General features: G+C 36.3%; 1 protein-coding gene across 1 annotated transcript in view; it reads left to right on the forward strand.

Moving 5' to 3' along the window:
• The window catches only part of TMTC2 (transmembrane and tetratricopeptide repeat containing 2), a 241,712-nt gene that overhangs the window by 163,325 nt on the left and 60,354 nt on the right, over nt 1-18,033 (forward strand). The window contains exons 5-7 of the mRNA XM_015283417.4: nt 10,335-10,420; nt 11,273-11,457; nt 13,113-13,191. Coding sequence (XP_015138903.1) covers nt 10,335-10,420; nt 11,273-11,457; nt 13,113-13,191 — 350 coding nt within the window. The remainder of the gene's footprint in view (nt 1-10,334; nt 10,421-11,272; nt 11,458-13,112; nt 13,192-18,033) is intronic.

Raw genomic sequence — 18,033 nt, forward strand, 5'->3', positions numbered from 1 at the left:
GATTGCTTAAAAGGAAACAAAATTCCCACACTGAACAAAATGCAGATAGATGAGCTTGGCACCAGGACTGCTCCATCTGTTTCTGACTCTGCTAAAATACAGAGGTGTTACTTAGACTTAAAAAGGAAATCTAAATAACAGTGGGTGGGAGGAGTGGGTGTAAGCACTTCCTAGCATAAGTCCATATCTCTCAGTTTGCTCCTGAACTGTTAAAATAGCTAAATACTTCCTGGAGCAGTGGAGTGATTCAATGGATGCTCAGGGCTGCACCCTGCTCCCAGCTCTGCTCTACTCTCTTTCCTGCATTTGGGCACCTGGGCCCTCAGAGTGGGACCCTGCTGTGATGTGAACCCCTTCATGCAGGACATGTGGAGAGCAGAGTCCAGATAAGAGCCATTCAGTATATAGTTGTGTAAGCTGTTTGGAAACAAAACACCAAAAGTACATGCTACAGAACAAGTTGAACAACAAAAAAAAAAGAATTCAAATACTAATCTTCGTTTTTACAATAAATAAACAATTAAATAAATATTAAATAAATAAGAATATAAATATATTCTGCCAAGAATAAGTCCAATTTAAAATGGCCATTCAGATTATCTGGAAATTAAGTTTACCACAATAGACTTTTTTACTAAGGAATCGATTGCCCATTTCATTAGCTTGCCTTGCAGGTAAACATACGGGAGATGTTTCTCTGCTTTTTCAATAAAATTTAGTGGTACAGTACCTATTCCGAAGTTGTTATAGTATCTCAAAATTTGTGTATTTTTATTAACTATGCATTTAACACACATGTGCATGCACAACATTTTTTGCCTCTTTTAGGCAATGTCTGAAAATCATATTTTTAAGAACAAACTCTTTTCACTTGTGTTTAAAGAAATAACTTCTGAATGCAGCAGGAGATTGTAGGAAAAAAAAGTGAAAAGATTGATATTCTTGAATTTCTTATACTCAGTTGGATTGGGGGATGAAAATTATAACTATTAATTTTCTTTTTTTTTTAAATATATATGCCTATACAGAAATACCAAAGTAATAAGAAGAAGGAGGGTTGGGAGATAAAGACAGGGGATATAAAATAAATCAGACTTCAGTAGTTTTGCTGTTCTGAGAGCAAGCCATAATGTTCTGGCTTTACATTGATTTACTAAATGAATGCCTACAAGCCTTCATTTATGATAAATAGAAAACCTCTTGGAATTCCACTGAGCTTGTGTAAAAGAATTTAACTAGAATTGCTGGAATATGAAGGGCATATAGTTACCTAGATGTACCCCTGAAAATAAAGAAAGTGTTTGCTATATAGTGTATATATACATTTATATGTGCAAAAAAGAATATCTAATTCTTAATCTTTCTAACAGTGTCCTGAATACAATAAAATCCTCTTTCTTTTTTTTTTCCCTAAGTTCCACAAAAGCATGAGCTACATAAACTGAAAAATCTTTCATCATTATTTTTAATCTTTTTATTTATACAGTCTTGTTTTTTCCATTTGTTTTTTATTTCCATAGCCAGTATGGAAACTAAGTGGTAAATGGAATGTGCTTTGATGCAGTAAGACACCAATCTAATCCACTATTTTAAGGGCAACTCTGAAGAGCTTCCTTGCAAGTTCAGCCCTTCCTTGGCATGCAGTTATACGGGAGCCTTTTACAAAAATATTGTAATTGAAAAATACATCTTGCGTGTGATTACAGGAGGACAGTTAGGTTTACTGTTTCTTAGTTTTAGGATGTGGCTTTAAAACCAAAGCAGTCATTTAGTAGATTTTTAGAAAGAAAGCACCCTTACAGTGATTTCTGATTTGTGTGGTTTTGGCATAGTGGAACCTAAGTCTATTTAAACCTCGCATATTCTTTATTTTTTCTTACCGTTTATGCCCCAGTATTTGATGCAAGTTAATAAGTGCTTGCACCAGTATTCATATACAGCAATAGCAAATCAAAGTGCTGTCTGATCAGTGAAGAAATTATTAAGGATTAACTCACAATTTTCAATAGGTAACGATCAAAGACAAAGTATATAAACAGAAGCATTTGATGATCACAATTCTGTTTTTTTTCAAGGCACCATTTTGTGCTAAAATGTGCTGTTGGCTTAGCAATTGTCTGTTGATGTGTTAAAGCCTAGTGAATTTAGCAGGATGGAAAAATGGATGATTTCAGTAATACATTTTTATTTTCTGACTGTTATACCTTTGCAGCTCTACAGCAGCTTTGAGTTGCAGCTTCTTTTGCCATTCAGGACAATTTAAGCTGTATGAATTTAGATTACATAATTACATAATCTCCCTTTGAACGCTTGCCTGATTCAGAATGTGTCATTTGCCATTTTGTTCAAATGTGGCAATTATGTAACCATAAATAAATTCCTGCATTTTTAGAGAGCAGCAGACATATAATACAGACCATATTATAAGATACTTAGTATGGAGGAGAATAAAAATAACACAAGGCATCAGTCACATACACTGTAGAGAAGCACTTGATTCAGAAGATGAACAGATTTTGACGAACTGTAATTCTCTAGAAAGATCTGTTTTGTCATGGCTTTCCCTCTCTCCAACAAACGTCCAGGAAACAAAGTTCCAAGTTAATCTGCATCTTTAACTAAGAAATTATTTTTAATTTTATTTTAATAAAAAAAAGCTCTTGCTAGCAGTGATATTAAGTTAGTGGTTCATCACTCATTGAGTTAAAATGGTTTTTTTCTGCTGACATTTCTCAGGTCCAAATATGTAAAAGTGAAACTGCCTGATAAACAGCCTATCTTGAGGATAAGATCTTTGGCCTGGAGTCTTAGCAACCTGAATTAAGGCTGAGGACTTTTGACTTCTTGTTTAGAAATTTTTTTTTTTTTCTAAAAGCCTCATGAAAATCTCAAGAGGATTTTGGAACTTGACATCTCTGAGAGCAGTTGAGATTTTCATAGTAATTTCAGTGCTGAAAGGATTTCAGCTCTAATTTTCTACTGTATGTGGAGATTGTATTAAAATTTGACTGTAATAAGGTAGTTTACACTTCAACATACATACCATATGGCCTCCTGCTTGAGATAGCACTGCAGGTAATTCTACCAAATCTCAAAACCAAGTTCTAAAAATCTATGTGGTATTGCTGATTTCAGCTAGATTTCAGAAGGTAATAAATCAGCATAAACAGAGATCTCTTTCCATGTGTTTAAGAAATCCATGTATTTTAATACTGTGAAGTACCAAGGACAGAGCTGTAGAAAAATATTTGCTCCGCCAAAGTAGGTAATGATCAGCAAATGAAAAATAAACTAGTTTTTTTATGGCTTGTTAACCTTTTTATGATTGTCCTAAAGCTCAGGGTTTCTTTTGCTTTGTTTAAAATTTCTCCCAATTACTGCCTAAAGTAAAATTGTTTATCAGTTTATCATTTGTATCTAGGCCAAGCTCTGCTTAGAGTATGCTTTTGTCATTATAGCAGTGATCTATGCTACTTTGAGTTTCTCAGCAGATTAAAGTACATCTGCAATCTCATATAAGTGTTTAATAAACCCTTGAAATGGTACTAGTTCATTTAAATGATGCATTTGGGGAGTGTACTATGCCCATTAAAGAATAAATTGACTAATCACCCCAAGTACCTTTATTTTTGTTTCAGTGATACTGCTTTGTATCTTCAAGTTTATTATTCAGATAATTTATTTGAATATATTCAAAGTCCGACTTTTCATAACTTTTACTTCAGTAACTTCAGGGTACTATGTGAATAAATGTGGATTTGTTTAATATTTTTTTTTAGACTTTTGATAGCTAAAGTCTTCAGTAGTAACTGAAATTTAAATTCTGTGAAGTGCAAGGTTATATAAGTGTTTCATGCACAGTCTTTAACTTCACATCCTTTGGTGAAATCTCTAGAAATCAATATGAACTAAATTCTTGTTTGTTGTTCTTAGCCTACAAACATCTGAGATGGTTGTTTCAATTTCTTCCTCTTTAAGGGTGCTGGAATGAAAATCTACTTTGAGCTGTAAAATTTGAAAATCCCAAAAAGTAAGCTAACTCCCTAACCTGTGCTGACCTGGAATTGACCCTTCACAGACAGAGTTGCTGCACTGCTTTTTCACGTAGTAGGAAACAAGTCAAGGTTATGGTTCCTATTCCTTGATAGCGCAGAAGCTTTTTACAATGCAGGATGTTGAGTTTAAAAGCAAAGAGGATGTATTACTGACTGTTTTACTACTTGACCATTTCATTCTCTGCTCAGAAAAAAAACCTTGCTACAAACCTGTTTGGAATTAATCTGTGCTTTGCCAGCACTCTTCATCTATCAAGGGCAGCAGCTCAAATTTGTGTCTTTCTGTAACTGAAGCTCTCCACATAAAGTCTTGCTGTGTTGTGAGACTGGTTTTTGATGTAGCACTCAAAGGTCACTTCAGTGACAAGTGGCATCATGCAGTGCAAATCTCTGCTGTGGGTCTTTTTTTGGGAACCTGTAATGAAAAATGAAGTACTGATATTTTTGTTAGCAGTATTGAGAGCTGAAATGCATTCAGTGACATTCAATTGCATATGTCATTATTTGAAATTGAGATGTTTTGTGCATAAACTTTGTCCATTCTGTGGACACAGCGGTTCAGCTGCATTAGTACCTTCCAGTACATAACAGGAGCCTATAGGGATGTTGGAGAGAGATTCTTAATAAGAAGTGCAGTGAAAGGACAAGTAGTAATGGCTTTGAACTAAAAGGAGGTACATTTAGATTAGGAATTCAGAAGAAATTATTTGCTGCAAGGGTGATAACAAAGGAACAGGTTGCCCAGAAAAGCTGTAGATTTATCATCCTGGCAAGTATTTAAGGCCAGTTCCAGTAAGAGATGCCTCTGTCCACAAATGGAAAGTTGGAACTACATGGCCTTTGAGGTCCCTTTTTACCCAGATTATTCTGTGTTTCTATAAACAGCCACTCTTGTAAGAGTTTTTGGTAAGTTCTCATCCCAGGGTGCTTGCAAAGGCAGATAAGGGATCAGGCGTCTTGTCTGTGTGGTGCTGGCACAGCTCACAACAGCTCAGCGCCAAGAGTAGGGGGGGAAAAAGCAAGAGCACTGCCACTGCTTGTCCAGGAGCATCCCTCTCTCTCTGTCCAGGCAGCAGGGCTTGTAGCAGTTGATGTCATGATGAAATGACAGCAACCCCAACTGAAGTGATTCAGGAAGAAAAGGAAGAACAGAACTATTTGCAGTTTACAGTTTACTTGCATTTGAAGAGCATTTTCCTATAAATGGGAGAAAATGGCAGAATTCTTTCTGTGCTATCTGACAGACTAGAGAGAGTTTTGTGGGTGATCGTTCTGTTTCAATGTTTTTTTTTTTTAATTTTTTTTTTACTAATGTGGTTATGATTTCTCTGGTTGTTAAATTCTGCAAAAGGAATGGTCATTCTACGTTACTACCTACTGGATATGGATTATTATTGACTACAAAAACTAGGATTTGTGTTCCATTTACATATTTGCTATTGGATGTTATTGGAAAACATTAAAGGTACTCTGTTTGCAGTATTCCTTAATGATTGGCTTTCTTGTTAATAGAACCTAGTTGTAGACTTAGAAAAGGTTAGCAGTCATTTGGTTGAGTAGCTAAATGGTTTAATTGCTCAAAAGAAAGACAAAACAAAACAAAAAAATAATTAAGGAGTAGACTTACTGGCTTAATGTGATGGGCTGTTGTATTTTTCATTGCTATTCTTCTGTCCATTAGTTTTGCAAATGACAGTGAAAGAGTTGGTTTGGACAAAACAATTCTGTTTTTGCTGTACCTGGTCTGAAATTTTAGTAGATATTTCACTAACATCCATGTTTACTTTCATGACAGTTATGGTTCCTGTGTATTGTATGTATGTGGTTACTATATGCCAGCTTTTGTGATTAAGGAATTCACTTTTTAAACAGAGCAGCTGGACTGCCAGGAAGAAATTAATATGTAACTAGAGGAAAGCAGTAGGCTGTCCATCTGTGTTTTGTGTCTACTTTTCAGTCCCTGAAAATAATTTTTCCTATTAATATTCAGTGACTTTATAGAAAAAACAAGGCCAAGAAGGAAGGCAGGAAGACTTTTTCAAGTTTTGGTCAAAGAAGATAGATGAAAGTTGGCAGCTTAAAGAATTCAGGATGCTTGCAGAGAAGAACTAGCTTTGGCGAAGTGTTCCACTTCATATGTGTAAATAAGCAGCTCTTATTTATGGAAGTAATGTTCAGCATTTCTAGATACACAGAAGTTAACTTTTTTTCTCTTTATTTTTCCTGCAACTAGACAAACAGGATTCTGAGATGCTTCCAAACTTGGTGGTTGAGGTCTGCTAATGCTAAAAGTAGTCAGCTCATATCCTCCATTTCACAAGTGATTCTCACTCTACTGTAAATTTGGTTAGAAGCAATACACACACACACAGACACACACAAAACAGAAAAAGAAAAACACTGTTGTAAGGCTGTTCCAGAGTTCCGCTGCTGTGATAGCTAAAACCTGTCTAATAAACCTACTAATTCTCCCTAAATTAGTTCACGATCAATTTATATCCATTTACTTTGTGTCCTGTGGTTTAAGTAGCTTTTCCTTTTACAAGTAATTTCATCCTCGTGTATTTTTAGAGGGAAAATTTATTCCTCTACAGCACTTGCTTTTACTAAGCAAAAGGAGCCACTGACTCTTTTTTGCCCCCTCTCATCTGGTAGACTTCATATTTGTGCAATTATGTGAGTAAAGTTGTGTGTTTCAATTAATGTTTTAACTTATGAGCTTTACAGCTGGGTAGTGAACTATAGGGAAAAAAGAGCTTGGAAACTACAATCTTGATGCAGCTTGTCCAGTGGTTTGCTGTTGCTTTTTCTTTGTTTGTTTGGTTGATTGGTTTTGTTTTGTTTTTTTTTCAGGGTATTTGGGATTATGCTTTTACTTATTTAGCTTAACTATCCCTAGCCACTGTACAAAGTTTATTAAGAAGTGTCAAAAGCCTTCAAGACCTTCTGTACTCATCTGAGCTCACCAGTTGAGCCAACTCTCTTGTATCAAGCATCGTTATTGCAAAGACATACTTTTGTTTGTTCATTCTTGTGTAAGGAAGAAGGCAGGCTTTGTACCTCTGTAACTACTAAACATAGGTTCATACTTAATGCAGATTTATTGTCCTGCTTCACAACTGACTTTTGTTCAGTGTTCTGCACTGTACCTCCTCTATCGTATTCTTTCTATCCATTCCTTATGCCTTCTGACAGTAACCTCTGAAGAGCACTTATCATTCAAAAGTGTAAACAGAGGAAGGAAATGGCATATCAAGAACAGATCCATTCCTGGCAGAGGAGGAACTTCCATGTGTGGCCATCTGCCTCAACTGTTGGGAGCTATCAGAGACGGTGGTGCCCACAGTATGTGAGTTTCCACTGAGGGGCATTATTCCTCTGCATCTAGAAACTGGTCATTCAGAGCCTACATTTTCTTTTGTCCCTACATTTACTGTAGACAGAAGAAGTGATAACGTGAGATAAAAATTAGCTTTCTCCTTTAAAAAAAGTGTCTTGAAGATGTCTTCAAGGAAACAAAGCATAATAAATAATAAGCATGAACAAAAAAAAAAGTTTAATTGTGGAAATAGATAATTTTGCAAGTCAAATTGTAAAGTTTTGGCTAAACACTTAATCCTTTCTTTTTCCACTCACATAAACATGGAAATGTGCATTCAGGAAGCTTTTCATGACAGTTTGTCATTTTTTATAGACTCGTCATTCATCCATTATCACTCCTTTTTGGATGAATGGAAAGGAACTTAATTTTGTCTGAAAAGTTTGAAAGCCAATAGAAGAGGAAGCAGAGACTCCATCTGCCAATGCCATTTTCCAACTTTTCCCCTAGCAGTCATCTATAGGGGAAGGAGGGAAGGGAGGAAGGGAGGAAGGAAGGAATTGAGACTGAGGGTGGATGTGAACAAACAAATGCAAAGCATTTCAAAGGTCATGGGCTTTCATTGTTACAGTCTGTGGGTCTCACATTATCTGCCCCTCTCCATGCTCCTCTATTCCTCAAGCACTTCTCCAACATGGCTCTGTACCATGAGGTGTACCCTTTGGAGACTGCTACAGGCAGCAGCTTCCCCAGCCCTCCTGCCCCACTGCGTGCCTCTTCTGGGCTGCACGGAGCTTCTGCCCTCCTCCTGCACTGACCTTAGAGGTTATTGAGCATATTTATATGCCTGTGTCATCCTATTTAAGCTTAAAGCCAGGGAGGAACTGATTTTTCATCTGGAAAGTGAAGTATCTTTAGATACATCTCTTTAGACTATTCTTCTGTTAATTTTATTCAATGAAAATTATATTTTTAAATTTTTCTTTACAACTTTTCCTGTCTTTGTTTAACCTGAAACTAGAAATAGAAGCTCATAAATCTAGTCAGCTAGTATTGCCAGAAGCCATAGGGAAAACCAGTGATCAATCAGGACTGATTTCACAAGGAGAGGAGGTAGTTTCATGCCTGATCAAGGTTTTTAGGTCATATCCATCCTTCTGTTCTTATTTTGTTTTGTTCATACCAAATCTCATAAATAATAGAAATGAAAATATTTGAAATTAATGCAGTTAATTCAATACTCAATCATGCATCCAAGCAGTTCATGTTTTTATATGTTTGTGAGAGAAGGAGAATGTCTGTTAGAGGAACAACTGTATTTTGTTTTGTTTTGCCGTTTTTCTTCTTATTTTTTTTTTAAGGCCTTCTGGAGTAGAAGTATGGGAAAAAAAAAAAACACCTTGAAGTGTCAAGTAATAAATTAAGAGTACAAGTACTAGAGCATGTAGTGAACAGAAAAGACAAATTTGGTAATAATGATAAATAAAAGTGCTTTTAATCTAAAAAGTGCAAACGACATATGCGTACCAAGATAATTTATTGTGTTTGTGTTAACCAGTTAGTTCTCTTAATATGCAGAAGTGCTTATACAAGAAATAGGAACTAAGGCCCTTACTGACTAACCTGGGGCTAATGGACAGATACTGTTTCAAACATGAGGCTACGTGGTACAGATGGAGAGAATATATATGTATGTTCTTCCATTCTGTTGAATGGAAAAAACTTTTTTCTGATTGGGTATGAATAATGGAAAAAGTCCAACCTCTTTGTGGTTTGAAAAGCTATTATCAGGTAGAAGCATAGAGGAAGGAGAGAAAAATTCTGTAGGAAAAATAAAAATGGAGATTATAACCCTCCATCTTCCACCTTCTAAAAGAAATACTTATATTTATTTTTTCCTGAGTACTTTGAGATGTATAAACAGGGTCGTCTCCCACTGGATCTTGTCTGAGTCTGAGCTCTAAAATAACTAATTATTAAGCATTTTTTTATATTTGCTTTCCTAAGACATTTGTGTGTACTTCTTCTAATCTTAAAACTTTGGGAAAGCTGTAATGCTTTGAATGCTCATTTAAGCATACAATTGTGCATTCATGATTTCCACACCACTAATTTCTCAGTACCTTCTGTATGGTTTCTGTAATTTGTAATTCACTGGGATACTTGTCATAAAAGCTTTAATTAAAGTTCATGAATTATGAAACTAAGAAACAGAACTGGAAGAACTAAGAATCATTTTTGACATATCTTAAGTTATTAAATTTGATCAGAGCAGAAAGAAGACACGAGAAGAAAAAAATGTATGTAGGTGCCTAGCCCTATCTTGGATAATTTAATGAAATTGCTCAGCAAGAACTAGTTAAAGTAATGCAAGGGAAGTGTTAGGTGGTTAACTTTATAGTGCATTTGAAAAAAGTCTGCTTAATTCAAGTCAAGGAGAGAAAACAAACTAAATATGAGTGATTTAAAGGTTATAAATAACTCCACCATACTCCAGCCACTTTAAAAAATCATTTTGTCAAATGAGTCAATGAATCTTCTTGTTTCTATCAAGCTGAAACTACTGAATGTAACAGGTTTGGTAAAGTCATATGAACATACCTTTTGTCTATGAATTAATCCTGTTTTCAGGCAAAAAAATTTCCAACTGAATTGTTAGTAACATGCGAATTTATTATATTTCTCTCAGCTTAACACAGAATCATAGAATGGTTTGGGTTGGAAAGGACCTTTAAGATCACCTAGTTCCAACCCCTCTGCTATAGGCAGGGACACCTCCTTCTAGATCAGGTTGCTCAAAGCCTGGCCTTGCCTTGAATGTTTCCAGGGAGGGAGCATCCACAACCTCAGTTTTGTTCTTAATATTTATGTTTAATTTCATATGATGAGACATAAAATATGTTTTGAAATTACACTTTGAATAACCTTCCTCTCTCTTTTTCTCTTTCATCTGTGTGCAGAGGATTACTACTTCAGGAAAACAACAGGTTTTCAGAGGCATTGCATTACTATAAACTGGCTATTGGTAGCAGACCCACGTTAGCTTGTAAGTATTTCAGCTTGACAAGCGTGCATAATATTGATTAGCATTTTAAAGGATATTGTTCTGCTCTTTAATAACACTTTTTATTTTTTTTTCCACACCTTTTTTTCATTCTGAAAGTGAACGGAGAAATTTCACCCTTTCCAACTGAAAACATTTTGTTTTACTGCAGTGAAATTTTACAGTGGTTTTATTTACTATGGCAAAGCAAAGAAGCAGATAGGGATTTAACACTGGACAGCACAGGTAGAACTTAAAATGTTTCTGATCTGGGATAGTTATCAATATATATTTCTGCCCAAATTTATAGGCTCCAGTTATCTCTTTCGTCGAGCCAGTCTCTGACTTTTATAGCACATGGTGTAGGTGAATAATATGAATATTTTTTAAGTCCTCTAGTTTTTCTTTTCTTACATGGAAAAAATGGAAATAATCCATAAGATGTTGCCCATAAACAGTTCCAAAACTAAGTAAATGCTTTTTAAGTGATTTTTTTGTAGGTGAAATGTTGAATCTTCCACGTGTGTGTGTACACATACATATGCATGGACATATCTATGTATTTTTATTAAAAAAGTACCAAGTTTTCAACATTTCAATCATTGACACCATATGCTTGATACAGTCCTAATAAGAGGAATGACACGGAGCACACAGCTTAACCAGTGTTCCCTTTCTCTTTCCTCAGTCTTTATAGCCTCTATTCTCCTTTCCTTGCTTCTGAACATTTACACTCTTACCTGTTCCTCTTTATAGAATCAACTGATCTATATTATAGAAAAGCCAAATTAGATAGTAACAGGATCTCTTTCTGATATTACTTTAAAAATATGACATTTCTTTCCATCTTCACAGCTGCCTATTTAAATACTGGCATCATCCTGATGAACCAAGGGAAGACAGAGGAAGCCAGGAGGACATTCCTAAAGTGTTCAGAGATCCCCGATGAAAATTTGAAAGATCCTCATGCTCATAAAAGCTCTGTTACTAGTTGTCTTTATAACTTAGGAAAACTTTTTCATGAACAAGGACACTATGAGGTAACACTCCAGATTTGTCTACAATATCATACACAAATAATGGCCCACTGCTTCCATCCAGACTGTCAAAACACAACACAGAATTTCACCAAATCATGATTAGTATTTTCTGCAGAGAGTATTTATTCTCTACAACCACGGGTGGGAAGATGTTAATTTGCAGTGTGATGTTCTGGTGTCGGAATTGGTATTATAAGTGATCACATCTGATTATGTGCTAATTCATTCTTTTTGTCTTTGTCCCTGTTGCTGGGGGAAAAGAATTAGGCTGCTACAGTCCAGCTGACCTAATGTGTATTGGCTTTTTACTTCAAAATAGTGTGTCCATCTTTAGTCATTAAAATGCATTAATGTTTCCAAGAATTAAACTTAGTTGGAACAATTCAAAACTTCAGTGATTGGAAGCATCCCAGTATGTTATGTATGCTAAAATCCCAGTGCTGTTTTGAGATAATTTGGTCTAAGTGCTAAAGTAAGTTGAATTTTGTATAGGTAGTTGTACATGGCACCCAACACATCTATCTCATTTACACATGCACATGTGACTGCTGAAATTCCTCTCCATTCTCCCTAGGAAATTTTTAAAACTGGTTATTTGCTTGAGTTTTCACCTCTTACAGTATTTGAAAGAAAGTCATTCTCTTTGCATTGCCAAGGATGCTTCAGCACAGGAGTTACACATGGCTTTGATCCATATAACTCTTTCTGACTGTGACAGCTAACTTGGTTGTTTAAGATTAGACATTCACAAGCTCTACGGACTCTCTATCATCTGACTGCTGAATCCAGCTCTGTCAGATGGTAGTTACTAATTGGTTAAAACAGGCAGAGACAGCTAATACATCCATAAAGATAAGAGAACAGCAGGATATTGCCTGCATGGCTGATAGAGTGTAGAGGTAGAGTGCAATGCCTGGATGGTACAAGAGATGTTAAAAATTTAAAACATTGGGTATCTGCCTGGTGGTCATGACAGTCTGACCCAGGCTTTATCATACATTTAGAATTTTCAAGCACATTTCAGTTGTCAGCCGTGACTATTTGATGGGATGACGTGGAAAACGATGCATAGCGAACAGACTGACCAGTAGGCATCCTAAGTGCTGAATGAATCATAGGTACATAATGAAGTAATTCAAAGCACAGCACGTTTGTGAAGGGAAAATGGTTTTGGCATTCCTAACTATAGTTCATCTCATTCTGTGGAGCAAAATTTTGCTTGTGAGCATTATATTTTGTTATTCCTTGGTGGTAGAAAAATGATTTCTTTATTTTTAGGTCACTTACTGTAGCTTAGTCATCAGAAAATCCTTTGTCTACTATTTGGTATTATCCCATATTGTCTACTAGCCTATAGAATTTTATGTACATTCATAAACTCATGAGTCTTCAAGGAATTTAAAGAAATTTTCCTTATATTTTCATGTGGGAAAGGAACTATTATTGAAACTAGTTCTCTTTCCAGCAAGCTTAACTGAATTTGTATAACTTTTGTATATGAGAAATGTGAGAGTTCTGTGGTATTTATGATGCAGATGTGTTTTATCTGCATTTCTTTATTCGAAGAAGATAGATTGTTTATAATTTATATGTAAAACTGCTTTTGAAATCAGTCCTTTACTAATGATTTGTCCCATGTGTGTCTCTCTCTTCAGGATGCCCTAACTGTTTACAAAGAAGCAATACAGAAAATGCCAAGGCAGTTTGCACCACAGAGCTTATACAACATGATGGGTAAGTATATTGTTACTGCTTCAGAATGAATTAGCTAATAATAACAAAACAATTGCTTTCAGTAGATTCTAGCCAAACCAGGTTCAAGAACTTACATGCCAGCAAATACAGTGCTGCGTGAAGCATAGTAAATGACTAGACTATCAACTGTTGGATTTCTAAGAGTGTTCAGGTTTTTTTAATCTGTTATTTATTTCTCTTTGAAACTGAGTTTGCATTTGCTTTATAAAAAAATGGAGTGGAAAGTGACCCTTTCAACTTTTATAACCTTTATAACAAAATTTCATCCAATATGGTAGTATTCATAATAAGATAGTATTCTTAATCACATCTTTACACAAAATACATTCAACAAGTAACAGGAAAAAATATATGTATTATTTGTACTATTCAGATCTGCAAAAAAAGAAGAAAGGTTCTTAATTGTTCTTGAGATGTTTTAAGTGGAATTATCATTAAAGAAGCATGCATTTCTGCTAACCCATCTCAGTTTCTGATGAGGTAGATTCTGCAAGCTCTTATCTGAAAAAGAAACAGTCTTAGGATGCCTTTGAAATAGTTTGAAGTGGAACAGTAAAAAATACATGTAGAAGCAATTAGGATCCCTCATGCCAAAAAGGTGAAGCTGTGTGTTGGTTAACACAACTGTCAAAAGGAGGCACCACTCACTCTTCTCTACTTATTTGGAAAATTTATCTTTCAGTAGCTCCTTACAGGTTCTTGGACATGGGAAAAGTACTCTGAAACTCTGGTTCTAACTGATGCTACATATTTGCAAACCTCTGTAACTGCTAAAATAAATATTTGTCACTTTGACGAAGTATCTAATGTCTTCTTAACAGTTCATACAGTTCAATGCAGATTTACTTCTTCTAAATTCTGAGCTCTTCCAGATTAATGCAAATGGCTAAGATTTGCACATGCCTTTTTTCTTAGAAAGTCTTAGCTTTATCATTTTTATTTATCAGCATTTACTAATGGATTTGATGGGGTTATCTACAGTCATAGCCCTGTGGGAATTAAACATCTGCTTATTACTGGTGTCCTGTAGTGGCTTTTGATGTACTGCAGGACTCCAGCAAACCCTCAGAAGTTTGATTGCCCTCTTTAGCACAGATGTATATTTCATAATTCTGATAAAAGTGCTGTCAGAAGAACATAAATTACAAGATAAAAACCAATGCTGTTTCCCACATCATGGTTGTTTCATTATAAGGCCTGTGTCACCCTTTTTCTTTCCCATGAATAGGTGCTCCCTTTAGAATCATAATGACCTAAAAGGTTCTTTAATATATTACTTCTTTCTCTATTGGTTACTCTTTTAGATTCAGGAGGCCTTTCTCAGCTTTCTTTATCCTTTCCTCAGTCCACAAAGTCCAAGTTCACTCTACTTCTGGGATTTGCATGTATTAACTCACAGAGTGACAGTGAGCACAAAGACCAACTCAGTCCTTTGCCCGGGCTTGGCTGGTGCTACACATGCTCCCTCCACTGCTCAGTGTGCGCGCTGGGCTCCACTGCCTTTAGGCAGCCGCTGACAGCCACAAATATCCTGGTGGCATAACAAGTCAAGGCCAGCTGAGCTTACCATAGCCTCTTTCAGGCTATTATGGGGCTCTGTAATGTACAGCTTATCCTGGACATGGTGTATATTTGTATTTTGCTTGCTGTTGTGATTGCAGCTTTTGCAGAGAAACCAGGACTTGCTTCACATTCGTTGCTGAGGTGTGGCTTATTGGCTCCATTGCAGAGGCAATCCAAGAGGCTAGGGAAGAGCCAGATGGTGACTTCAACTGAGCTCAGTGCAGCTATGCTAACAGCCGGTTTGTTTAAAGCTGTCCTGGGTGTTTCCAAATGAACACTCATATTGCAGTTAGACAAACTGAATCAGACTGTTCTCTCCTGTCTGTAACAGCATAAAGGTCAGATGGAATGTCAGAACTGGGTAGCTGTGCTCAGTTTGTCCTGTGGAAAGAAAAGATACCTCTGGGGAGTAATTTAGCCCACCTGTCTTAAACACCTTTTCTAGTTTATATGAAAAATCCTCTGCAAGTATACTTCTGTAAGAGGAGCTGGGATGGCTGGCTTAGACTTGCTAGCTTGGGTTGAGTGAGATAAATCCTAAACAGCAGTTCAGTCACCTCTTTGCATCGAATGTGACAGGAGAACAAGGCGAACACATCCATTATCAGGACTGCATCTGCTCTGCGGCTCTTACAGTGCCACTGGGCACCTGAGAGCTGACTGGATTGTTTATTTCTGTTTTGATGTTCGAGACAAAGTCATAAACACTCTCACTGTAACACTACCTTTGATATACGGCTTTACATAAATTTGTCTGGCTACTGCTTGCCTTTAATTAGGAGACTTTGGGGCAGTGAAATAGGCTAGTCCTGTCTCGTGCTTGGTGCTACATGAAGCTGTCTCTGATCTGTGCCCATTCAGTGCATGCTGAGGAGGAAGGGGGAGCAGCTGGGGTGTGCTCTCTACCTGTGCAGGAAGGAAGGATCCTTCCCTGTCAAGACATGCTGAGAGGGTCTTCATGTCTTTTAATGGAAACAGAAGGTAGTTACGGTTTGAGGGTTATCTGTCTGCTGCAGTGATCATTATGATTGATGTACTCCAAGTATCTGGCAATAGCTCTGCTTGGTTCAGTGTCAGATATTGGCATGTGATCTAAGAATACAGTACTTCCTTTAATTTCTAATAACTTTCTGTTTATTTCATTGAAGATTTTATGAAGGCTTTTTTCCATGTATAATGTAGATGGAATACATGAAGGAAAATAAACAGATGAACTGTTTGAATGAATCAGGGATTGAGCTTCAGCACTCCAAGTGTGGCAGCATTAGCACTCCAGTAGTGTTAAGCCTTTACACCACCTGCTTTCTCTGTTTGTCTTACAGTTCTTTTCCTGCACTTGCTTCTATTGGCCTTTTGCTCTGCCAGGCCCAGGGACTCGTTCCTCTGGTGTGCCAATCTGTCCAGCTGACTCATTCTTTAAAACTCAAAGTAACTTCCCTGTTAAATGAGGAAAAAATATTGGGCTTCAAGAAGCAAACTATTCATTTGATTTTGCATTTTAATCATTATACAAAGGCAGGGCCAGAAGACCGGCATCAAGTATTCTAAGTTTGTGCATATGAAAAGTTGCAGAGCAGATTTTGGTCTCCTGTTGCCGTGATTTATTTTGCCAGGTGTGCAACAACTCAGCTAAAGAAACCATATGTTTCTCTGGCTTTGTACCAAGAAGTAAAACCTTTTCTTTAAAAAAAAAAAAAAGAAAAACTTTTTTTTTTTTATTTAAAGGACTCCAAACAGCTAAAAATTGAACACTAAAACTAGAAACAAAATGATTGTTCAACAGGCTGTATAGGGTTGGCTCAATATTTATTTTCTCTATGTCATATTTCTTTGATGTAAATTAAAAAGTACGTACTGAGGTTACACAGATTAATTTGCTTGGCATGACAGCATGCACTACAAAGGCCAGAGTCCAACTCAGCTGCATTAAATAGGTAATATATTTTGTTTAAAGTTTCAATTAAAACCTAGGGTCAAAAGACAAAATAGTCCCTGTGGGATCTTGAACACTTTAATGCCAATATTAGGATTGCTTAAGGATCAGCCTTTGCTCTCGATGTCTTTTGCGTTCTTGAAATTTGATATTATACAGTTGATTGTATTACATTGCTTTTAAAACCACACTGGCCCACCTGCTACAGTAATTCGTACTCCTGCCAGTGAATTGGTGTGAGGTGGGGCATGAAGGCTTTATTTTAATATTGAAAACAAAACAACAAAGATGCTGGAGTGGTGGTGTTCAGGTTTAGACTGGCAAGATAAAGTCATGGAGATAAATGTTGTGATCACACTTCATCTGCTCTTGCTGACTAATGTCTGAATGTCTATTTTCAAGTGCATTTCATGCAAAGTTTTTCAAACCTTTTTTTATGGGAGAAATGCAAGTTACAAAAGAAGCTAGCATTGCAGGAGTGAATATGGTTAATGATGCACAGTTTCAATTTCTCCTCTCTAATCTGCTACATTGCACATGGACAGAAAACAAATCATACTGTAGTGAAATCCAGGTACAGAAGAGGAAAGGGGAGCCAGATTTTACATCTGGTGCAGAGGTTTGCATCATAAGCATGGAAGCTTAGCATGTAGAGAAATTTTTTGTGTTGATGATTGTAACATAACTATCACTTTCTTTGATTATGCTTTTGAGTGGATGTGGCTGTTTGTACAAGCCTGCTAATATTGTTAAGGCTCCTATCCTATTTGCCCCCCCACTCCCATTAAATGATTTTTTAATTGAATTACTTTTAAATATTGTTTAGTATTCCAAGAAACACTTTTGTTGGTGTAGTTTTACACTTCATACTGTGCAAGGCTTACTTTTTAAGAGCCAAAGATGATTAAGCCGTGAAATGAATATCCCATATCATGTCTTGTGCAAAGTGTGGTACCTCCACTTGTCTGGGATCCAACCATCAGTGCACTTACTATGTTCCTCATAAAGCTTTGCTGGTAATTGCTTACTTAATGTACATTACAAAGACTTTTTTTTCTTGTTAGATTAACTTTGTTGTAAAAAAAGGATTTTTTTTTATTTCGGATGTTTATTTTTTTGCATAATCTGAAATAAGAATGGAGTTGACTCCAGTAGTAAGAAGGGTAAAGGTTTTATTCCCTCCTCCCCCCTCAAGCCTCATCCTACCCCTACCCAAGCTTTGCGGACTACTATAGTTCATGTCTGCTGCTCAAAACTGTGTGTACATCTCTGGGCTGATTGACCCTTTTCCTGTTTTTTTCACTTTATTCATGTGAAGGTTTCAA

This window comes from Gallus gallus, chromosome 1 (genome assembly GCF_016699485.2).
Source record: "Gallus gallus isolate bGalGal1 chromosome 1, bGalGal1.mat.broiler.GRCg7b, whole genome shotgun sequence".
Lineage (NCBI taxonomy): Eukaryota > Metazoa > Chordata > Aves > Galliformes > Phasianidae > Gallus > Gallus gallus.